We start from the raw sequence: 24678 nt of genomic DNA on the forward strand, positions 1-24678 counted from the left end.
AGAAGGCTCAGCTCCAGCTACTATAGTTATGGCAACTGATGGTTAAGCTCCTCTGTAGCTTCTCCAGTTCTGTGAAATACACACACTCTTCCTGATTTGAGTGGTACCTCAACATCCTGAAACTAAAAGTAGTAATCTAGACCACTACTTATATTTATACTTACAAATTATATTGGGCTGACAAATGAGGTATGTCTATCTCTGGTGTCTTCAACTATACATATTCATTTTAATCTTTTCAAGGATGGAGATAAGTGAAATGAAGCTGTATTAAGCAATCAACCATAACTGTTCCCAAAATGCTCCCAGGCAAAACCCAATGCGTTAAATGATTTTGTGGACTCTCACTTTTATTATTTTTAGCAGATGTGAAGAATTGTGGCCTTAGATAACTTGAATTGACTTAAGCCAGTCCTTTAAATCAGACTGCTGTGGACTGCAGGCATTCTATACATGGAAAATATTATTCATTCATGGAATGAATAAATCCAACCAAGCTTCCATAAATGAAACTAAAATTTTCCCTGATTCATCTTTCCCTCCTTAGGATCCCCATGCCACCTTCAGGTGGTTCACCTAACACCTCAGAAGAGATGGAAGCTAGGCAATAAAAGAAGAAGAAGAACAGACTCCAAAGTACCCAGTTTTGCAATGAAAGCACAGAATCCTAGGTGTTTTCTGTTCTCTAAATCAAGATCAGATAAACCTTTTGGGCTTAAGGGCACATTTGAAATGTATGTTGAGAGCATAGGTGACTATACTCACAAAATGGCTGTCATGAGAGACACAAATAATCCATTTACCAGAAGGTGTACCAGCCCTTCTCCCTGGATGCTCCCTACCATCCTGGTGAGACTTTTGTGAGGCTCAAAGGCAATACTGCAAATAGATATGCTGTTACAGGCTAATGCTTTGGAATATGACAGCTCCCTATTTATTTTTTCATTTAAAAGAATCATTAAAAAATAATCAGATGGGATAGGGTGCCTAATGGGTATCAAGGGAGGTGTCTGGGGGCTTACTGGTGCCTGTAAGCACTGTGATGCAGTTTCATTTTCATTGGCTTATTTAATATTTAATATTTTATTATAACTTAATAATAAGAGTACTAATAAGAGTAACAATTGCAAACATTTTAGATTCATGTTGGTTTAATACTCTCCATTGTGGCATACAAGAGCTTCTTGCTTCCAGGGAGGTTATGTTGCAAGTATTAAGGCTTCCTCCTCCTGGATGCAAACAGCAGTGAGGTCTCTATATTTCTGCCCATAAATTTTTAATCATAGCCTCCTCCCCTCCACCACTGATTGAGTTCCCTACCGCAGCTAATGGCATGTCTTGTAATATTCATCCATGTAAAATATGTATATGGATGCCATTTCTTATTTTTCAAAGGAAGCTCACATAAGGCAAGCTGAATGCCTTTCAGACTAGGGCAAATTTGTTACATGTTTGATCATCGGGGTAATCAGAACATACAGGAGCCCTTATCTCAAAGATACAAGGTTGGGTTAATGGTCTGGATAGCATTTTGCCACCTGCCTCAAACTTAATCCAAATGAAACCCAGGATATAAATTTCCTTTGACTTCAATGGGAGTGGGATTGAGGATCTAAATGCATGCCCTCTGGCTGGAATACATTCAAAGATGACATACCTTTAAAAGTCAACAGGTCAAACTACTAGAGTGAATGAATTTTTAGACAAGAGGCATTCTGACGGCCATGATTTAATATCTCCAAGTAATTACTTTATGAAATGATTCCATGAACTGGCAGCTTTTTCTGCCAGGAGTGAAATAGATAGTATATTGTAACTATGCTGGAGTTAGTTAGAGCCCCAGCCAATTTTCTTTCTTTCTTTCTTTCATTCATTCATATATATACTAATGAAATTCCTTTCCAACTATCTGTGGCTGATCTTTCAGAAAAAAATTAACAGCAAGGATTCAACCTAGAAGCCTCCTGCTTTGCACCCCAGCATTTTTGCAGGGATCCTCTTGAAGTGCAATATGGATGACAAACTGACCCTTTTCTCTTCTGCTTTTCAAAAATAGACAATATATCATAAAAAAAAAAAGCATTTGCCAACCTGAGTGGCCTCCAGATGAGTGGACTTCAACTCCCAGAATTCCCCACCAGCATTCCATTGCTAAGAATTTTGAGAACTGGGGACTGTTATATCATTTTCCTCTTAATTCCAATAAAAAAAAAGCCAAACAACGCCATGCTGCCTATCCAAATCTCTTTACCAGGTACTGAGCTGGCCAAACTCACACAATATAATTCTTCTCAATAAAATTTGTTACTAGATTTTATCAAAGAATTCAATGGATGAATCAAAACAGGAGGCAGAGGTTTCTTTCCTTTGACCTTAGCTGATCTAGTTTCTTGAATTGTTGCAATTCACATAAGGAAAGATTTCTAGAGAACTTCCAGAAATGGAATTACAGTTACTGTGTACAACAGTCATTGTCCTGGTGGCTTCAGAAACCAGAACTTGGCTCTTCACATGAGGGTCTTCGCCAAAGGCAAGTATCAGACAAAGAGGTTTGCCCCAACTGTTTAATTTGTTCCATGATGGATTGCCAGCTGTCTCCATCTTTAAGCTATTTCTTTTCACCTTCTTGGTACTAGCTCTATTAATAAATTCATTCTATTCTTGACCTCTGACTAATGAAGTAATTATATAGCAATCACCTTACTTTATTATATGTATATTTCATCATTCCTCCAAGATGCTCAGAAACAGCCCATGTGGTACTCACTATATTTCTATCCACACAACTTTGTTAGGTAAATTGTACCAGTGGCTGCCACTGCTGAACTGGGATCTGAATCTAGAGTTTTCTAGGCTTAATATAATGCTCTAATGATGATACTATTTTGGACCTGTTTCCTGGAATGGATAAGGTACCTCTAGTTTGGCTCACTCGTAACTGTTGCAGTTTTTCTTAACTTCACTCTATAATGGGCAGAGAGAAGATAGATTCCAATCAATAGCTAGATCTCCAGGTGAACTGTGATAGGCCAGCAAAGGTTTCTGGCTTCCAATGTTTTGTTTTGTTTTTGGTGCCTTCAAATCAGTCTTGACTCCTAACAATTGCCTGGACAAGTTCCTGCAGTTTTCTTGGCAATATTTCAGAAGTGGTTTGCCATTGCCTCCTCTAGGGCTGAGTGATAGTGACTGGCCCAAGGCCACCCAGCAGACTTTGTGCCTAAGGCAGGACTAAATGCTCTAATAGCAACAACAAAAATCTTTCCCTCTTCCTCAAGAAGACCTCAGTTGCTAATTAACAGAAATGTTTTTTCCATTCTGCAGCAGGTTGGTAGCCAGTTGACTTTGATTATCAGAAAAGGTTGTCGTCATTGTTGTTCTTATTTTAATATTTTCCATACCTGTTGGCTGGCATGTTCCTCCACTGTATCCTGGACAGCACTTCCACTCCAGTGAGGTCACTATCATATGTTTGATCCTGTAAACTTGGTGGGTCCTTGACTGGGAACTGCAAGGTGATTTGGAAAACAGGCATTAGTGGGTGTCAGGGTGAATGGACGTGATACAGGATGATATATCAGTAATAGGCCACAAGGGGATTAGTTCTGAAGTTTATTGATTACATCTTGTGCAAGACCACATGTGAATGCTTTTTGACAGAATCATGGCATATCAAAGCTAATAATAATAAAAATTTCAGGAGCCCAACTGAAAGGGAGAAGGCATTCTTTTAGGTAAATATGATTATCTGCTCTGTGACAAAAGTTTTCAGAGATGTCTGAGAAACAAAAATGATTCCCAGGAAAAAAATAAGACATTGTAGAGCAATAAAATTAGATGCTGGCATAAACCATGGAACTGGCATCACACTGTAAAAAAGATTTGAATAAATTTTCACTTGATGCTCAGAAGAAAACAAGATCATAACTAGGAAGAGAATCCTAGGGACAGAGGGCCAAAACAGAAAAGGCCCTGCTTCTGATCACTTCTTAAAGCGCAGAGATCCAATCACCACAAGAATGCAAACAAAAAATAAAATAAATAAAATAAAATACAAAACAAAACAAAACAAAACAAAACAAGCAGGCATTCAACCTCTTAGGACCTAAATAGCAACTCAGCATTTTTGTTTATGTTATACAAAGTTTACAAACTTAGCATTTTACTAAATCAGCTATACAAATCAAAATGTTTGAAGAGTCAGAGAGATTTCCCCCAATCAAATGTACTTATTACAACTTCTCTTTATGCATGTGCATGCCTGTGCATGCACACATACACACTGTCCTAAGCTTTGCAAAAATAATGTCCGGTCTATGTTTCCAAAAATCATTTGTCTTCAATCCCATTTGTTAAAAACATATTCAGTTTCAGCAGCTGTGATTGGAGAAAAAGTTGGTTTTGAAGATCCTTCTGACAGCACTTCTAAATATCCTCATCTGCAACAGCATCACCACCTAGAACTCATTGGCAGCTGCTGAAGCCCCCAAACCCATCACTTGACATCTGTCTTTTGACACACACCCTTTTTGTCCCACTTAGAACCTCAAGATAGCATCTGGCAGCTGCAATTATCTGCCATTTTAATTTTCCATCATGCTTCATCATCAGCCTGGGCACCTCCAGATGTATGAAAAATTCTCAGGTCAGGGAATTCTTCCTGAAGTCACCACGGATGGGTAAGACTGGTGACTATGTTATCTTTTATGGAGCATACAAGAACAATACAGTCACTTTCAGAAGATGGGGACCAATTTCATAGGAAAGGGTGATAATTATAGCATGTTACAAAAATAGCTTGAGATAAGGAGAGGATGGTACATTAAAAAGCAAATTGTATCAAATGCAATCTTATTTATAGTCCTTACCCTTGAGTTTCCTATTTGAATTTTCATTACTACCCTGAAGGCAGGGAGTGCAGTAGGCTAAGAGCAAAACTGAATAAGTATCCATTTTTTTAGAAGATAAAATTATGCCTTCCATTTCAGCATGACTATGAATAAGAGGCAATGCAAATGTATGTCATTAAGAGCATGAAATCTGGTTCCAAAATACTCATGTCCACTCAAAGTTTCTGCTCAAGAGAATCCCTAGAAACCTTTCCAGGTTGCTAGAATAACATCTAATTAGTGGGGAGATTTTCACAACCAAATTGCCTTCTGGGATTTGCTCACATTTACATCTTCTTTCTTATGATTGAGGTCTACTCAAGATGACTTTGGATTTTGCAGTCAAGCAACAACATATGCATAGGTGGCCATTCACTTGGGTTCTGCCCAAAAAATAGAGATTCCATCATTACAGGGTTCTAGATAATATGGATGATTCTAAATATACAGTGGTACCTCGGGTTATGAACGCCTCTACTAATGAACATTTCGGGTTACGACCAGCTTCGGCAGGAAAAATTTACCTCGGGTTACAAACTCGCCTCGACTTACAAACCGGATCCGCGGCCATTTTCCCTGCTGGCACGTGGTCGCGGCTTCCTGTGGGCGAGGTCACGGTAGCAAGGAGACGTTCGGTGAGGCTTGTGGTGTGTTTTGTGGTGTTTTGCGAAGGTTTTGGTATGCGTGTTAGCATGGCTCCAAAGAAAATGCAGAGCAGGCTTGGCAGGAGTAAGGCTCTGAAGAGAAAATTGCCTCGGGTTGCGACCAAATTCGGGTGGGGGGTGGAACGGATTAACCGGATTTACATTGAACCCTATGGGGAAATTTGCCTCGGGTTGCGACCAAATTCGGAGGGCGGAACGGATTAACCGGATTTACATTGAACCTTATGGGAAACTTTACCTCGACTTGAGACCAACTCGAGTTGCAACCAGAGTCACGGAACGGATTAAGTTCGTATCCCGAGGTACCACTGTACTCTAAGCATTGAACAAAGAACCCAGTTTAGATTCCTCACTTAATAGTGAAGGGTAGATCAAGCGTAGAGTTTTTTTGACCAAGGATGTGTGACCTCATTTTTTTTCTCCATATAGTGGCTATATGCAGAGGAGCAGTGCATGAAGAGGGTAGATTTCTTTTATGCCCCTAGCTAGAAGAACAATGTAATAAGAAGGACATCTTGGAAAATAAAATGTTGGGGAAGGAATATTCAGGATTTTATCAGTTAAAAAGCAGTGAGTGGATCTTATGGTAGTATGGAACAGAGATTTTCAGGAATAGAGATAGCATCTTCTGCTTTGAAGGCGTTTGTGTAGGATAAGGCTGAACGAGAGTTGCAAACATCTGCCTTGCTCCCTCCCTCAAGGTTTTTTTTTTTTTTAAGATTCTTTCATTCTTTCATCCATTCATTTTCAAGAAAGGAAGTTTATGTGCTGTATAGCAGTGTTGTCCAAACTTGGCCACTTTAAGATGAGTGGACTTCAACTCCCAGAATTCCCCAGCCAGCCATGCTGGCTGAGGAATTCTGGGAGTTGAAGTCCACTCATCTTAAAGTGGCCAAGTTTGGACAACACTGCTGTATAGCAAAGAATCACTCTTGGCATTATATTTCTTTACAAGAAGACACCATAACCATTCCTAGCAAAGGTCCACTTCTTCCCCACCAAATAACAAAAGAGAAAATGTAGTGGTAGAGAGAGCAAACCCCCCAGTTTACCTTCTGGCCATGCCCCAAAGGACAAATACTTTTGTGGATAACCTTCGCCCCTCTCCCAAGTAAATTGTGAAGTTTTCAAAATCCCTAAACTGCTCACTGCACTCTGCCCTCCCCAGATCTTTGGTGGGGAGAGAGATGAGTCTCATAAGTAAGACTGTGCTCATTAACTCATTTTAATATCCTATTTGTTTTTCTTTGGAGTATAGAATCTGTTTAATTGTTCACTTTGTCTCCCATGGAATTTGTATCTTGTAAGAATTTGAACGACCATCGTGAAACAAATTATTGCATGCTGAGGTGGAGAAAATGCTAATATTGGTTAAAGAAAGAATGTTATGAATTCAAGGCACATTTTGATGCTAATAGTCATGTTCTCAATACACTTCAGCATTTCAGAAGGTTTTCCCTGATCATCATTTAAATCCCTTTCACATATATCCAGTTATCTAAGAATAAGAAATGTGTTTGGATTGCCATGGATTGTTAATCAATTGTCTTCAGCTCCTTACATGAATATCTGAGCTAAAACTAAGACCTGATTCAAAACAGAAATAGCTTTGGGAAAACAAATCCATGCATATTTCAAATGCTGAATGGCTAGGTAATTAAATTTGCTGTTGATCTTGGGTGAAGGGTATTTCCAACAGAGCAACAAAGATATGAAAATTGAAATGGTTTTGAGTTTTATGAAAGGAGATGGACTACATTTTTTAAAAAATTGCTCCTAGACTTCAATCATATGTTATAGATATGCCAGCCTGCCACCTAGTGGAAAATGGAACAAACAGGTTTGAAGGTCCTGGAAAATCCAGGAAAAATGGACCTGGATCCACACGTTTGTAGAAGTAAAACAACCTTTTCCCCAAACTGGTCTCCGCTTGAAACGTTACATTGCAACTCTTAGAATTCTCAGCTAAAGGTTATGCCGGGTGAGGACTCTGGAGGTTTTAGTCTTTAAAACCTAGAAAGTATTAGATGTGTTCATCTCAGTAGGTAACTAACTAATGCTTTGGTGGAGCAAATAAATAACCATCTGTTTCCGTTTCAGGAAATTCTCCAAACAGAAGAAATAAAATTTTGATCTCAGTCCCCCTGATGTTGAAATCTTAAAAATCCAACATCCTAAAACATAGGTAGAGGTAGGCAAATCCATTTGTTTCTCGACTTCTATATGTTTTTTTCTTAAGTCTCTTCTGCCTCATTTATGCTTTACCCTGAGTTTTATCTTTTAACGTGTGAGAATTATTACTTAAATGTATCCCCTTTCAAAACGTCTTTTCTTTCAAAATAGACTTTTTTACAAAAAAACTTGATTTGAGAGTTGTTGGGGAACATTTAGGAAGTGCAAAAGCTCATAAATAACCAGCTTCCTGAATGAATAACAAAAGCTTATGAATAACAAAATTGGCAGTTCATATCTGTATGCACAAAGTTCAGCTACCAAAGCATCCTTAATCATGAGTTGCCAATATGTAGCCTGGGTACCACAAATAACCTAGACAGCAAAAATTATATCACTTCTGAACACAGATGAGGTGAACACCCCTCTGTTCTGTTTAGATCTGACTTGATATTTACAAGCTTTCTTAGTCCAGAAAAGCTTGTCAGTTTAGATTAGCGTTCAGGAGCTGGATGAAAAATAGATGAAATTCTGAGGAGCTGAAAACTCATTGACTATGGATGCCTACAGAGTCTCATTGCATTTGTCAACCAGCCATCCCAAAGGTGAGCCACACACAATCTTGTCTTAGCCCATGGCAGAACTAGAAGAGAATTCAGTCTTGTTTGAAAGCAGACTTCACCTATAGGTGTTACATAACGTAATCGTGTTACACAACTTCATGCTCGAGTTACCTTTTCTAACACACACATACTCACAGACATCCTGGCTGGCCACACTGAAATGTGGGCAGCAGTTTGTGGAGTCAAAAGCCATAAACACATATGATAAAAGCTGAAAGGGTTTATTAAGCAAAGCATAGCAAAAGAATTACTTTTTTAGACAAGAAATACCCATTGACAGGGCAAGAAAGCAGCACGTGGCAATATTCAATAGAGGAGGGTAAATACAGGACAAAATCTTACATCCATTTAATAGTTCATTTAGTTTAATTCATTCTCTTCATCAAAGGCAGTCATATTATTCTGGCTAGGGTTTACCACCTTTTCTAGGTAGGTCTAAACTGAGGTTTGTCGCTTGGAGTGATTGACAAGATGTACACCTTCCCCTCTTAACTGATCAGATTTCTTCCCAGACCCTGGCAAATGTGCCACAGACATTCCACAGATAAAGAGCGAACATAGCTTGATAAAGAAGATCTGCCTGACTATGACAGTCTAACTTCCTGTACCAGTTGGCTAACCTTATGATTACTGGTTTAAGATCATGTTGCATTGATATCATTGATTGATTGCTTAGTCCAGAAGTGTTCTCCTATTTGACCAACAAGGAAGACTTCTGGATGAATCCACCAGAAGTTAAGTGAAATTGTAATTATTTCATTTCATTTCAGTCCAGTAGAACAAATTCCTGTATCTCCCAATATAACAATACAAAATCAGTTTATGTGTTTTGGGGGATCCATTCTTCATCTGAAATTAAATTATCTAGTAGAAGCCAATGGCATATACCTTGGAGAAATGGAACTTGGCTCGTAATGAATTGGTAAAAACAAGCTGTGAACTCATAATTATGAACTTAAAGATATTACTTCCTTTGTATAAGAATAGGAAAGACTATGCACTTTTTGTGCAGAATTCCAAAGTTCAGTCCTCAGCATCTCAAGCTAGGGTTGGTGAAGCTTCCAGCTGCAAAATTCTGGATAGCTTTTGCCAGTTCGTATAAACAATTTTGCCAGAATTAGGCAAAGGATTGGTATATAACTGTATTCTGGGTTCCACCACTAAGAAAACTTTAATCCTTCCAGCATTTCCACCAAAAACACCATTTAATAGTCCCTTCCTTTATCTGATCCTTGGCTGGAGTATTCTGTATATCCCAGCTCCTCTCTTCCAATAGATTTTTTGCTTAATTGCTAAGAAAAGGAGGAGGATGGAATATTTCTGAGTGGTTTCCACAGTCTCTTTCTTCATTAACGTATCTGCCTATAATTTAAAAAGCATCTCAGTGATATAACCCGTATTACATACCTTGATCCACAGGTTCCAGTAACCCAAGTGCATGGCTTGGCTCTCCCTGATGCATAGGTTTGTACATTGTCAACCACTATGGTGGGCTGAAGCCTTGTGTGAACATAGGCACACCAGTTCCTATGTAAATAGAAGGAGAAAGAAGCAAATGAAGATTTATTATACAACCAATAGCATAAATGAAAATATTGATGGACATCTGGGGAAACACTAGGCTGAGAGATAGGATGATACAGATTTCTTTCCCATTCCAAGTGAATTACTGAGTGGTTATTTCCAGGTGATTTGCTGACCAAGCAAGAGAGATTTACATGCCTACCAGTAACTCACCTGGAATGCAACCATTTACAAGATAGTAATGGGACCAAGTATATATCTAAGAGGCCTGGCCAGCCAGATGAAACTCAAACAGCTTGTGATGACCCTACTGATATTTGCACATGGCAGAATTTGAATCCACTGTAATAGATAGCTATCTACAGCTATCATCTGCATTTATCTCTGGCATAAGTTGTGCTTTCACTTTTCAGAAATATTACTATTCATTACATAATGAATTCTAGAGAGGCATGTCCTCTTTTTTTCTTTTATACCATTTCCTGTAATTTTGTACAAGCTCTAACAGACTTATAGTAAGACAGTCATTCTTTTTCATTGGTACTCATATTTAAAAAATCAGTGTCAAACTTTATGTCCTTTTCTTGTAAAAGAAACTTAAAAATCTATTCCATGTTTAAATATGATTCTACATTAGTCTCCACCTATAACAATGATTAGTGCAGCACCACAGAGGACTGTATTTAAGTAATTTATTTAGAAAGGAAAGAAAAAGAGAATATGGTAGAAGTATATTTAAAAACTCCTGCTTGATCAGATTTGGAATAAGTTAATCTATTTTAATTCCACAATATGTTCACTCATATAGGTCCATTCTGATCTGTTTCCATCTGGAATGTGTGCATACCCAATGGAATGTTTTATGAGCAAAGACCTACAGTGAAACTTTTGGGAGCTGTGAAAGTTTGTGGATAACTAACTTTTGATGGGCACATTCATTTAGGAAGCTTGGGCTGTTTATATTTCATTCACATCCACATTTTCATCCATCATTTCATAACCTAATTAACCTTTTGGAACCCAAGCCATGATGCAGAGTATAGCCTTCTCTAATATTTTCCCAAACAGCAGCCCTATGAAGTAGGCTGAGCTAAGAGAGAGTAACTGACCCAAAGTCATCTAAGAAGCTTTCATGGCTGAAGATGATTCCAAAAACTGGATATAATTGATCCTAATCCAGCACTATAACTGCTACACCATTATTAGAGTTGCAAAATCAACTTCTCAAACATTTCTAGATCACAGAAGACTTGTTAATCTTATTAATTTTATTAACAAGTTCCAACAATATCTATCCAGTTTCTCCTAGGAGCCCATAACTACAAACCCTTTGTAATTTCCCTTCAGTAGCAAGTGAACATTGTGCCACTGATCTTTGCATAAAGCTTCTGATGTTTCTACTGACTCCTGTTATTTCTAGGCCCTTGCTTATTCAATCATGTGGTGGGGAGTCATATGCCTTCTTGTAATCAATCTAAGCTACATTGCAGTAGGTCTTCCTTCTCTTGCAGTTTTCCAGAATCAACTTGTCAATTAGGAGCTGATATTTTGTTCCTCTGCTGTTTGGGCAGTTTCCTTTCTGCTCAGATGGAAAGAGCTGGTTTTCAACCAGATGCTTTTGGACTGCATCAGCTACCACACCAGTTAACAATCTGAAAGTTGTTGGTAAGCAGGTAGTTGGCCTATAGTTGCTTGGTGCTGCCCCTTTTGTTGGATCTTTCATTATCAGGTAGGTTTTGCCAGATGTTAACCAATCTTCAATTTCACCCCCTTGCAGTATGTTGTTAAACTGCAGCTTCTCAGGAAGGAGGGAGCACATTCTAGCGGGGAGACAAAAGGCAACATAGTCCAGAGAAGGAGCATGGGAAGAAGAAGAAACTTAAGATAGCCACTCCCTAGATTCTCCCAAAGTAGATTTATTAGGTTAGCATAGTACAGATTTAGTCTGGCAAGATTCTGTCTATATGGTGTAAGCAATAAAGAACTGAACTTGGCTGGATTGTTTCCCGGTTGTTCTTGAGCTGGGTCTGACATGTTAGACCCAGCTGAAACAGGGTGGCTAACTTGTAGTTCAGCATATTTTATAAACCAGCTCATCAGAATGTAAAATATAATGCTTTTATTTGGTTATTGCATGTCATGTGAACATAGCAATTGTATTTTCTTAAACTAGGTTTATTTTTAAGCATGTTGCATGATCCCAGTTAATGTAGCTTTGGATTCTAATGGAGATATAAATAAGTATTCTTGAGCTTCAGTCTCTCAATTGGCCTGATTTGTATTATTCATTGTTCTGTACAACAAACATAACTGCCTACCATCTTGCACATTAAGCTAACACAATCAGGTGAACTTGGAATATATATAGTTGTAGTTACAAATTCGTTGTTGTTGTTAATTGTTTTCTGTAGGTGTTTGCTTAATGTGTATTTTTTTTCTTTATATTTGGTGATTGTTCATTTTTATTTTGCATATGTTTGTTTGAAAATGGATCAATTCAAATTAAAAAAAATTAAATATTATTGAAAAGTGGAAAGGAAAGGAAATAATCCTGCATGTACTATAACCTGAGCTGACTCCACAACTGCATATCTACAAAGGCATCTACTAACTCATTTAATTTTACCTTTCCTCTAGAACAAGAATGCACAACTTGCAGCCCTTGTGAATTTTGGATCATGGCCTAATTGAATGCAATCTTCAATTACATTTCAAAACCCTTGTACAAGAGATCGCTTCAGAACCCTGAGCTTTGAGTAAATAACACAGTGCCCATGGTAATGACTAAATTCCATTTCTCATCTGATTTTTGAAAGATTATTTTAATTAAAAATATTAAACTGAATGTTGCATGCTCCAAGCAAACCACCTACATCTAGTATATTTATTTGCAGAGCTGACATTGAGCCTAGGGTTCCATTGGGATAGTAGATCAAACGTGTTAAGGGCTAATTTGCCTTCTGCTAAACGGATATTTTGTGACTGGCCATTTCACAGTAGACCCAAACATGACAAAAAGGATTGCTTGTCCCTGCCTGGGGTTATCTGTCCCTTCCCTGCAGCTTGATGCCTGGGAAAGAGAGCCACATGTATTTGAAAAGGGAAGGAAAGGGAGTGCCCCAGCACTTCATGTCTCTCTTATTGCCTATGATCTTTCCTGGCAACATGGAAATTGTGATTGTTTTATTGTGATCCTTCGTAACCATTTGAATTTGAATCTCTAAGTGAAGCCCAGAATGTGGAAGGGGGGAGCCTTATCACCTTCTATTTAAAATAAACCTTCAGAAATAAGATAATGAGATACATGGAATGCTCACTAAGAAGAGAATATTAGAAGCCCCGGGTAGGATTCAACACGAGTGTCATCACTTGGCTGATCTGATTAATTCAAATCAGCATATGAAAGTCATGTCCCCATCCCTCAATGCTTCAGCAACCTTCCTAATCATTGGTTCCTATTAAGTGTCCTTTCTATGTCAATCTCCTGTTTCTAAACCATGTTGGAGAATCTGTGCTCATTTATTATACGTAGTACTTTTAGGCAGAGTGTTTTGAAAGCAGTATAGAAAGTTAAATGGTTAAGACATCGAAATGTAAAAGTACAATTACCCCAAAACAGCAGCATGAAACATTGAAAATAACAACAGTGAAAAACTCCAATTTATACTATAAATATAAACATGGAACATATTCTGTCCTGGCCCACACTATGACCATCCCATCTACTTGAGCTTCCTTATCTGTCCGCCATCATTGTTTTCTTCTGGAATGGTCAGAAGACAAAACAGTCATTCCTTGGCCATACAAAATTGCATAGCCTTCATGATGGGTAGAGGCCACAGGGAACATGACCTTCCGTTCTTCATGACCCTCCTCCTGACTTTTTGCTAAATTATTTTCAGGGGAAAAAAGGCAAGGAAAAATAAAGTGTTTTTTCTCATGGGCAAAATATTTCTTGAATTTCTTGATTCAGCCTGGAGTTAGCACTAACTTTACTGTAGAAATGTGCTCCTTATCACCTCTAAAACATGGACATCCAGACAGATAACTGTGTCTAGGAGTACATCCAAACAATTATTGGAGTCTCCAAAGAAAGTATATCACCATTTAAAATATAAGCACTCAATTTTGTCTGGATTAATCTTAAGCTTGTTCCTTTCACCCAGCCCATGAATGACATCAAAACCTAGTTTAGAACTTCAGCAGCTTTCCTGAATTAAGATGGAAAGGTATATGAAAAGTAAAAGTTAGCTTAATTCCTGTACTGAAATTGATGTCTAAGTTTGCAAATGTGACTTGGTTTATGTTTCATGAATTCTCAGTATCAATCAGCAGATGGCAACCTTTCCCAAGGCACATTTTCAAGACTTTTCATGGGCTACAAAGAGCTAGACTAAGATAATGTACAGTCTTTCTGTAAAGATTTCCTTGAGTTGCCCACTTTCCCAGTACCGGTATTTGAGAATGTAACCTATTTTTCCATCTGTAGTTTATACAGAGAACCTTAATTTAAAAAAAAAAGTCTTCAAATTAGTTTGACTCCTAGTGACTCCATGAACATATCCACTTAATTTTCTTGGCAACAAGGCAAAAGTGGCTTTTGTTTGACTTCTGGAATTTGTCCAATATTCTAGCCTAGCCTATGGCCAGACATGGCCTGGCAGTCACCTATATGGCTACTAATCTGCCATGGCCTCACTTATCTTCCAGGCCTAGAGGGAGTTAGCCAAGGGCTGATACCTGATACTCCACAGCTCCATGGAGGGGAATGAGGAAGCATGTGTGATGCTGTCAAGACAGAAATCCTGTAAAGCTGGGATGCAAATACATAAGGATGGCATTTGTGTAACGATGTTACTGCACACACAGCATCATGTTGATGTAATCTTGATTTTCTGGGAATGCCCAATCATTAAGCATAGTGATCGACCAAACATTTTTTAAAAAGAGCAAAACTAATGAACAATCAGCCAGGAAAAAAAAAAGAAATATATATTTTTAAAAGATGCATACTTCATAACACATATATAAATGCATGTGTACTTTTAAAGAGAGATACAACATTTTGAATAGTGTTTATAAGCTGTTATTAACGTTTAAAGGTGTAGCTCAGGGAATGCCACTCCCGTTATGAAGTGACCCAGCTGTCCAGACTGGCAGGAGAGGGATTTTTAAAGAGGTCACTGCTGTCAGAGGTGCTTTAAATCAAGTTTAACATTCATTTGAATTCAGTTAATATTCTTGGATTTTGTTGTGATTTATTTTTATTTCTGCTGGTTGCCTTGAGCAGAAGGATGAGGTATACATTGGATAAATAAGCCATCCCATATTAAGTATTATTTCTATAGATGGAGGTAATCTATTAGGACATAGCAGATGGAAGCCCTATCCAATCTTAACTGATCTAAAATGAAAAGATAGTAACCTGGGTCAGACCTAATTAGTACTTAGTTGGGAGATCAACAGGAAATCTCAGGGTCATAGATTAGACTGTGAAGTTGAAAAATCTTCCTGAAAAAAGGCAAGGACAAACTACTTTAGTATACTTACAAGAAAACTGGTTGTGTCTAGACCCGTGGTTTTCAAAGTGTGGTCTGGGGACCCCTGGGGGTCCCAGAGACCCTTTCAGAGGGTCTACAAAGTCAAATAAATATTTCACAATTTCTCAGTTTTAATTTCTAATACACTAAATATTGGTAGATAGAATCCACATAAACCAATACTTTTTAGGGTCCTCAATCATATTTAACAATGTAAAGGGGTCCTGAAACCAAAATGTTCGAGAACCAATGATTTAGAGAGTTCTAGGGAGTATTTATCTCTAATCTATTCAGAATTATTGTGTTATATAGCTAAAAAATGGAGGCCAATAAATGTGAATAAAATAAAACATAAATGAAAGGTTCTTCATGACTGTTTGCCTCTATGTTAGTCTTTCAGCCACTGCTATTTCCCACATCTTTAAATATAATTGATCCATAGATCAATGATTTTCCAGTGTGTGGCAAATAGCAAAAAGTAAATTAGGTTCCAGTGTTCCAGCCTTTTATATGTCCTGGGGGCAATGGACAATAATATTACACTACAATTAATAATTAAACTGTTACATAATGTTTAAAATTTCCTTTAAAAATGTTCGACCAACATGAATTATTAATTGGGCACTGCCACCAGAAATTACAATACATAATACACACACACTTTGATTAGAACCCTTTGATTAACGCAATGCAATTTTAGGAGGCTATAGTATCATCTAGGCATTGTTCTTACAGTCATTTCTTGATGACTTGCAGAAATAGATTTAAAATGGAACTCTTGTTGAAGTCTAGTTCATTCCACACATACTGGAACTCTAAAACATTGTCATAGCAATATGATAAAGATCATTAAGCAGCAGCTGAAAAATTAAAAGACTAAATGGGTGAAAAAAAAGTATGAACCTCTAGGGTATAACTGATGAATTCTGCTGTATTGTGTGTGTGTATATATATATACATATGTACATATACAGTCCCCAAGCTAATATGGGAACACTATGATGTACATTCTTCTAGTCCCTAAGGCCACATGTCCAAATGATGCATGTACTTAGCATAATGGTTGCCTGGTTACCAAGATATCATGGATAATGATTCTGTTCTTTTCCATGAGCCCAATGTCTGACCTCATTACTGAATGTTTAGAGGTCATAGCTGGAGTCCTCATCCTCAAGTTCCCACTGCACCCTTTTGGCAGCTACCAGATTCCTTACTACAGTACTCCCTCTTGTTTTATTCATTTCTAAATACCCTGGAGGCTGGCAGGCAGTAAAGTTAGTCCTTTCCTCCAGTAGCATTATGAAGAAAACTGCATGGAAGCAGTCACCAAGAACTAGACTTGAAGACAATTTTTTCTTATCTACCACCAGAAATCCTTTTGGTTTTGAAGCATAGGTTGCTGCCAAGAGAGAAGGAAGGAAGGAAGGAAGGAAGGAAGGAAGGAAGGAAGGAAGGAAGGAAGGAAGGAAGGAAGGAAGGAAGGAAGGAAGGAAGGAAGGAAGGAAGGAAGGAAGGGACTAACACAGATATCCCCAAATCAGGCACCCTCCAGATATATGAATTTTATTCCCAGAATCTCCCAACAAGATTTTGTGCAATATATATAGTATATAGTATGTTGTTCTTGTTTCCTGATCTGCAAGTCCTACAGTCTGAAACCTTCACTTAAGAATTGTTTATATTGCATTGATTCTCCTGAGCTTGTTCTTACTTCTAAATCAAGTTAAGATTATCTTTATTCACCAGATTCTCTCTGCTCATCCAGAGGCATTCTGCTAGTAGTGTTCCTCTCAATACAGGCAGTGCAAATAATGTGCTACTGTCTGAAATGTAAGTTTACCTTTTAGCCCTGAAATATCATGCATTCAGATGACCTTCATGTACATACAGTACAGCCACAACTTATGGTCTCAATATCAATTCTAAATTAAAAGGATGTTGTTTGACAGAACGGTTATTTTTGAAGAGAAGTGACTTTCCAAGGCAAAATTAATGTTAATGAAGACTTCACCCAACTAGAGGTTTATCTAAAGGGCACTCAGAATGCTTCACCCAGCATAACATTTGGAGCTTTTATCTATAGATGGCTAACTCCTCTTATGGATGAATGATAGATATGAGGCAGATGAGGAGAACTAGACTGAAAAAAAAAATCATTCAGATTAATGTTTCCATGTTTGGCCTTTTTCACATCAGCACATCCAAGACTACCCTTTCTTTCTCAAAAACAGTACTAAAATGCAGTATGGCATGACTAATCAGGGAAAATAATATCATTTTTCTTCCGGACTGGAGGCCCTGACATTATGTACTACCCATTGTAGGCAGGTGCTTGTCAATCATCACTTGTTTCCTTTGTCACACAGAGCTTCTGTAATCTTTGGATGGGGAATGATCCAATGCTTGTGTCCCAGCTGTATTTTTCCTCCTACTTGCTTGTTTGACTTCATGCACTATTTATTTATTTTTTAGTTTACTGGCTTATATTGCTGCTCCAGCTGTAGCCGACTCTGAGTAGTTTGCACACTTCATTCCATAAAAGAACGTTACAAAATACTAATAAAAATCAAATAAGTAACAGACAACTCACAGTTCTATGCCAGGGACAATAAGCACATTTCAGTTCAAACAGAGAGACTACATCCAAGACCTGCTGGAAAAACTAGAGTTTAATCACCTTTCTAAAGGCCAGTAAGGTTATAGGGTCTTTTCCCTCCTCATTTTGAAGGCATAGATTTTCAATAAATTCATTGTACCCTCAAGACAACTGTGAGGTCCTAGTTTCATGGGTGTTTGCGGGGGGACAAAGGAAGCAAGTGTCATCATCTGTGTTATAATGTCATCCTGACACTTGTGATGTCATGCAAGTCATTGTGGCTTGTATCAGATGCCTAATTATGGGTACTGGCTTAAAAGTATAAGATTTGGGATAGCCCTTTTTCAGTTCTGTTTCTTTCATTCTGCATTCTTCACCTGCCAGTTCCTACTGAGATTGCAACTCAACAGCGGGGCTTTAGATATCAAAGGTAAAATAAATTCTCCTTTGGTCCAAATGTAACTACTAGACTACATAGATTGCATGTCAATGATATAGAAGTAGTTTGTCATTGTTTTCTTCCGTGACGTTTCTCCCAATCTAGACTATGAGCCTGGGATTTCCTGATTCTCAACCACAACTACTAACCAGGCAGGGTTGTCCACAAGATATGGTCAAAAAAGGCAAGATGGCAGCCATGATAATGCAATGGAAGCTCCACCTGTTGTTTAATATGTGTTGCCTGTGTGACACATGCCCTCTGGGGTCTTGGAAATAGCATTTGGAAAGAGGAGCCCTCCCAAGAGCTTGGATCAAGCAGTGGCAGAAGAAGAATGGAAGTGGTGGCTGGAGATACATGGACCTCCAGTCTCCCAGTTTCCACTGAGGCTGATAGCATTCTGAAAAAGCTATTTTAGCCTCAGGTCTGTAACATTCAACTCATGTCGAGCCAGGTTAGCAGAACTTCAGATCCTTGATCTGAAAATTGCTATTTATAGAGCTTTCATTGTTTAATCACTGGCAGCTCAAAGACTGCTTTATAGGAAATATGGAAAGTAGTTTTCTAAATTTCTTCCTTGGTTGTATGGCTTTGTTAAAAGCCCTTCTGTGCATTAAATGTCTACTTATGAGGTGTTCTTTAAGCAAATCAGTTGGAAGTGGCAGATGTGTTTCATGTGGAGCACAGGCAAGTGGATTCAAGCAGACCCTGGAAATCTTTCTTACCTTGCAGTTAACTTGTGTGTATAGAAGACAAATACCGCACACAAGAGTGTTTCTCAAGACTCGCTGATTATACAATAAGCGAGACAAATTGTAAGAATGCAGAAAGCTTCACTAATAAGGAAGGAATTAATGCAAAAAGAGAAAGAGGAAAAATTATGGCCACATCTCTGGATAGAACAGCAGTTTTTCAGAACAGGGAGATTTTTGGTCAAAGCTGCCGATTGAGAGGATAAACATTTGTGTATTGCAGTCGGAAAAAATTTTATAATAAATTCACCGCAAAAGGAAAAGGAGTTCTGTGTGAAAGACATTATATTCTTTGATACTGTTTCCCACGCCCTTCAATAATCCCACAATATTAAACTGATACCCCATAATCTTCACAGCATGAGGGAGGTTGGGAAAACCTGTACTGAAATTTAGTTCTTGGGATTTTTTTTATAAACTCCTGCATATGTTGTCAACAATTAACATATTTATTTATAGCTCATGGATAACAGTTGCAGGTTATATAACTGCCTTCTTTCTAAGGTGGTGGATGCAAAGAAGAATCTTCCTTTAAAAAAAGGGGGGGGAGGGATGAAGGGAGAGAGGGAAAGAAAGAAAGAAAGAAAGAAAGAAAGAAAGAAAGAAAGAAAGAAAGAAAGAAAGAAAGAAAGAAAGAAAGAAAGAGAGGCAAACCCTGAATTAATTGCAGAGAATTGTTCCGAGGTTTCCAAGTTCCATATTATAGTCTTAGGCCCCTAGCTGATAACCATTTTTAAGGCCATGTTGTAAACTAAAGTCAATTGTTGCCTGGTTCCTATTATTACATTTATGACTGTAATATAATGCTAGCCAGTAGCCAATTGCTATTATTTCAGGCTGAATGGGGAGGAGAAAACAAGGGGGAAGAGGAGGAGACTATTAAGAATTTCAGCACTCTTACAATTTGTACAAATTGTCCCTGTGAATACCATCTGAACAAATAGCTTAACTCTGCCACATAGTCGTTATCTGTACTATTCAGGCAGTTGCATTCCAAAAATGAAAAATCCAGAAGGTTGAAGGGAAATTATTTATATCTTTGACAAACAGCAAGAAGTGACATGTTATATCTTAAACTGCCCAAACCTATGAATATTCACCATGAAAATCCCATTGAATGTAATATTACTGGTTTATTTGTTGGCTTCCTTGCTTGGCATACTGCCAACTATTGAAGTCTCTTGACAGTTATAATAAAAATAAATGTAAAATAAAGACATTAAAAACAGAATAGCAATTAATACCAACAAAAGAAAACAGAATAGCAATTAATAGCAATGAAAACAAGCACCACACATAATATTATAATAATTAACAATTCAAACAAAATTAAACATCTGTACAAAAGATGTGTTTCAAGGGCCTTTCTACAAGCTAAAGATATGGGGTCTCTTCTGCAGGAAGGCATTCCAAGGAGTTGGGCAGCAACAGAGAAGGCCCAACCCCAAATCCTGCTAGATAAACTGGCAGATAAAGCTATAGATGAACCTCCTCAGAAGACTTCAGTCACATAGAAAAAGGCATGCTCTCAGCTAACTTGGAACTAAGCCATGGATGCTTTAAAGCACTATATATTTTGCCCTGAAATGGATTGGCAGCCAATACAGTTCTTTAAGCACAAGTGTAACAACTTATGCCAAGAGATTCTTTGTATTCTTCCTGAGATCTGCTAAGTTTTGTACGAACTTTTCCCCCAGGCACTGGGGCCCGGGTGCAGATGGAGCCAGCATGGAGTATGGTGGATGGATGTAAGTTTTATTGGAGCCTCAATGTTGTTTTATTTTTATTTTTATTTTAAATTATTTATATTGTGATTTTGATTCTTGTTTGCTGCCCATCTGGTAGATGGGCAGCGATATAAGTTAAATAAATAAATAACTGAAGTTTCCAGCCCCAGCCTGGCACCCGCCAAATACATTAGAATACAGTCTCATCACCCCTACTTGTGTGCCAGTATTGAGTGAGAATAATGGGAAATATAGTGAAAACCATCTGGTGGCTGCTAAGTTAGAGAAGTTTGGGTCAAAAGATAAAAACAGAAGCTGCTAATATCTGTCTTGTACTAATTTCTCCCTCCCTACTCATCATTAGCTTTGGTGGAAGTGTAGTACCCCCAAGAAAAAATAGCCTTACAGCCACTGGGGCTGATTTTAGTAGAAGAAAAAGATGCCATGTCTAAATCAGTATAAGACAAGCTCTACTTCATGCAATGCATTTGAAGAAAAGTTGCCAACTGAGACTGGGGTATCAAACAGACTTGTTAATTTTATAAAACTGTGAGAAATGTCATCATTAGCTCCTCATTTCTGTTCCTTCCCCAGCCTTTTGAACTCTCTACTTCTGATAAGACACCTCTGAAAAGCTGGTCACTAGAGAAAGTGGGAAACAGTAGAGGAGAAGAGAAGAGACTGAGGGAATAAGTCATCTTTCTCTTCATGGCATCAGGAGATTTGAAAATTTGTATAGTTCAAATAAGTCAAGGACATTCTTTGGCCAGCATTTCCCAGTCTGGACCCATCCATCAAGATCTGACCAATACACTTGGAGGAAAGTTGGTGAAAGTTGATGGACATTTATTGGGTCAATTCATTCTGTCCTTATATTCTTTGGGTAAATGCAGAGGGAATATATAGAAACTATCACAGTTCTTTCCTGACAACAACCAGTTGCACAGCTGTGCTACTGGAGTTTAATTGCAGGATTTTAAATAATGTCTTGCCCCCCAAACAATGGATTGATATATTCTCTCTCTCTCTCTCTCTCTCTCTCTCTCTAATTTGGCCCATCAGAATGCCTCACTTTTTATCATATATCTTTCTTTTTTTTTGTATGTTTTGTATCTCTAGACTCTGGGTGGCTCACAACAATATTGCATCAATCAAATCTTCTTGCAATAAAATCATAAAAACTACAGTATAAGGCCACTTAGTCACTGAACAGCAAAAAAGACAAAACTATAACCTCCAGAGCCAAAATAGCAGCCAACATTCCTTCAATTTATCCTCCAAAGTCTTGACAAAAGAGCCTAATCATTTACTAAGAAGCTGACCAAGAAGACTGGCCATATTTCCAACATTTAATTGAAGCAATGTTTCATTGACCAAGAACTCCATGAGGCACTTTGCCACAGCAATAGCTTCATGGACCTGCCTTCTGAAGTTGACCACCAAATCTACACACCTTTAATTAATAAACAGTAATATACTATCAACAGCCATGGTTTTCCACAACCATTAAACTGCCACATTTTTTAATATTATTTTTACTTTAACAAAGATCAGAACACTTTGCATTCCAGATGATGTTAGAAATCCTACATGCAGACTGCTTTACTTTTCTCAAGATTCAGTGCAATTTAAATAACCCAACTTATTCATGACAAAACTATCCACAGCTGCTTTTCCCATCATCATTGCAGCACCCTATTTCAGCACAGTTACACCTCTTTACCTATGATTCTGTTGGATGGCTTCAGTTAACTGCCCATATTTCTCAAGAGTTCTGCTCTTATTTAAGAACAGAAGAAATTTTGCACAGGATACTATAAACTGTGCCAGTCTTCCTAAGCAAAGAAAAAAATGGAGATAAGATGTTTCTGCTTACTTTCCCCTGGTAGTTTCAAAGCTGGGGGTTTTGTTATCTTTAGACTGCTTGCGGCTGTTGCTGCTGTAGCCTGACTGCCTGGAAGATCTGTTCACATCTGGTCCTTTAGTCATTTCCTTTTCAAGGGGACCCTTTCTGGGACTGATCTGTGCTGCAGTCCCTCCAGTCTTAGACAGGATCAATGTCTTGCTATTTGTAACACCACCATCACTGTCATTTTCTCTGCTAGGAGTTTTAAGAGTGACATTTTCTCCTTGCTGTGTTGTAGCTGGAGTTGGTGAGACTTGAATGTCCTTCTGGGCTACAAAAGTGCTATGTTTTATGTCCTGTTCATCCTGTTTTATATTCAGCAGAGGTTTCTCTGAGGAATATGATACCGATGGTGTTGCCTGCACATCTCCAAGGCTCTGAATTTCAGGAATGGTCAAGCCAGGATGATTTACTTCCACTGTATTAGAATCCAAAGTTGTGACCAAGGCTGGGTCAGTTGAGTTGGTTTCTGTGCTGCATTGTTCCAAGGACAATAAAAGTAGTATTAAAAATATCTCCCACATTCTCTTGGCTTGCAAGAACATCGGTATATCTTTCATATCATCCTCAGCAGAGGCTGTCTAAGCTCCTTCACTTTGTGCTGTTGCTTTCACAATGAATCTGTAGCAAATGCTGAATTGTGAGATTGTATTTGTGGTAGAGAAAGGAAACAGGTTTTGAGTATTTGAAACTAGACGGAGGAAGCTCCGTTTCCTGTTTCTATGGATTCCTCTGTGTCCTGTGACCTCTTGGAGCTTTGGAAGCAAAATTCCTTAGAGGAAGATTATACCAATTGTCTTTGTTGAAGCTAGAGGATGGGGAATGGCATAATGTGAACATGGAAATATGCTGTCAGTGAAATCAATTCAAGGCAGATGGGTGGGGATGTTGAGTAACTTCCCTTTCACATTGATTAGCTGCAGAGAACATGAAGGACCTGTCCAATGTCCCACTTGCATAATTTCATATGTCATTCTATGGCGTAAGTAAATCTCAAGTTACTTCTTCATCAACTGTTATCTGTTTTTATCTCAATCCCACAATGTCCTATCTGTAGATCTGTTCATGTTTATTTCATCATTCTTCCAAAACTCAATATGGTGTTCACTGTGTTTAATATACTCTATTCACTCCTTGTAACAGCACTATGAAATAGAGAATAGAAAAACAGCAACTAGCCTGAGTTGAACCCAGATCCCTTACTCTGAGGGTCTTCTGCCACTATAATTTTAATTTTCTACCACTAGGAATGCTTCTGTGTATGTTTTAGTCTAGGATGGTTGGTGCCACACACTAGTTTTCTCCATTTTGCATGGCACAATTGTATCATATTTTTGTTTGAACAAGGCTTTGATTCTTTAGGGAAAGGATACATGAAATCCCTTGTTATCTTCCTAGAAAGGTCTTACTTCTTCCATGTGCTTCAAGTGAGATTATCCAAAAGGCTGACATTTAGCACATGATGCATGTGGCTGCACCCAACACTTGCTGGGGGTTGAAATACCCGTTGCTGCTACCGATCTTTCCCTATCCCCATGTTTTCCCTAACTTACTTTCCCCAACCAAGCTAGCACAGGAACCATCTATCTCCTAGATAAAGTGTCATATTAACTTGGAGGAGAACACAGAGAATACAAGTTCTCAGCGTGCCTAATGGAACTGTAACAGTAATGCATCAATTTTGTCCAAGAGGAGTTTCTGTTTCATGAAAGTAGATGTGAGTCAAACTGACCGACATTGTTTCAAGGGGAGTTTACCTACCACTGCAAATTACCTTCAGAATAATTTCACAGTATTAAAAGTAATAGGATTGGTAAACCCCTCCAACTTTGGGAAGACCAAGTATAT

At 38.2% G+C, this 24678-nt stretch overlaps 1 protein-coding gene across 2 annotated transcripts in view; it reads right to left on the minus strand.

Annotated features, from left to right (window-relative positions):
- MMRN1 (multimerin 1) overlaps positions 1–23566 on the minus strand; it is a 68689-nt gene extending 45123 nt beyond the window's left edge. The window contains exons 1-3 of one of the 2 annotated variants that reach the window (XM_088133059.1): positions 22801–23566; positions 9754–9873; positions 3399–3505 (exon numbers count right to left, since the gene is read on the minus strand). In XM_088133059.1, coding sequence (XP_087989185.1) covers positions 3399–3505; positions 9754–9873; positions 22801–23390 — 817 coding nt within the window. In that variant the 5' untranslated portion in view covers positions 23391–23566. The remainder of the gene's footprint in view (positions 1–3398; positions 3506–9753; positions 9874–22800) is intronic. The other variant, XM_088133058.1, reaches the window with a different exon arrangement.
- Positions 23567–24678: the final 1112 nt, after the last annotated feature.

Source organism: Python bivittatus, unplaced genomic scaffold, assembly GCF_059951505.1.
Source record: "Python bivittatus isolate LINGU-HERP-01145 unplaced genomic scaffold, Pbiv_v1 ctg000070_np1212, whole genome shotgun sequence".
NCBI lineage: Eukaryota > Metazoa > Chordata > Lepidosauria > Squamata > Pythonidae > Python > Python bivittatus.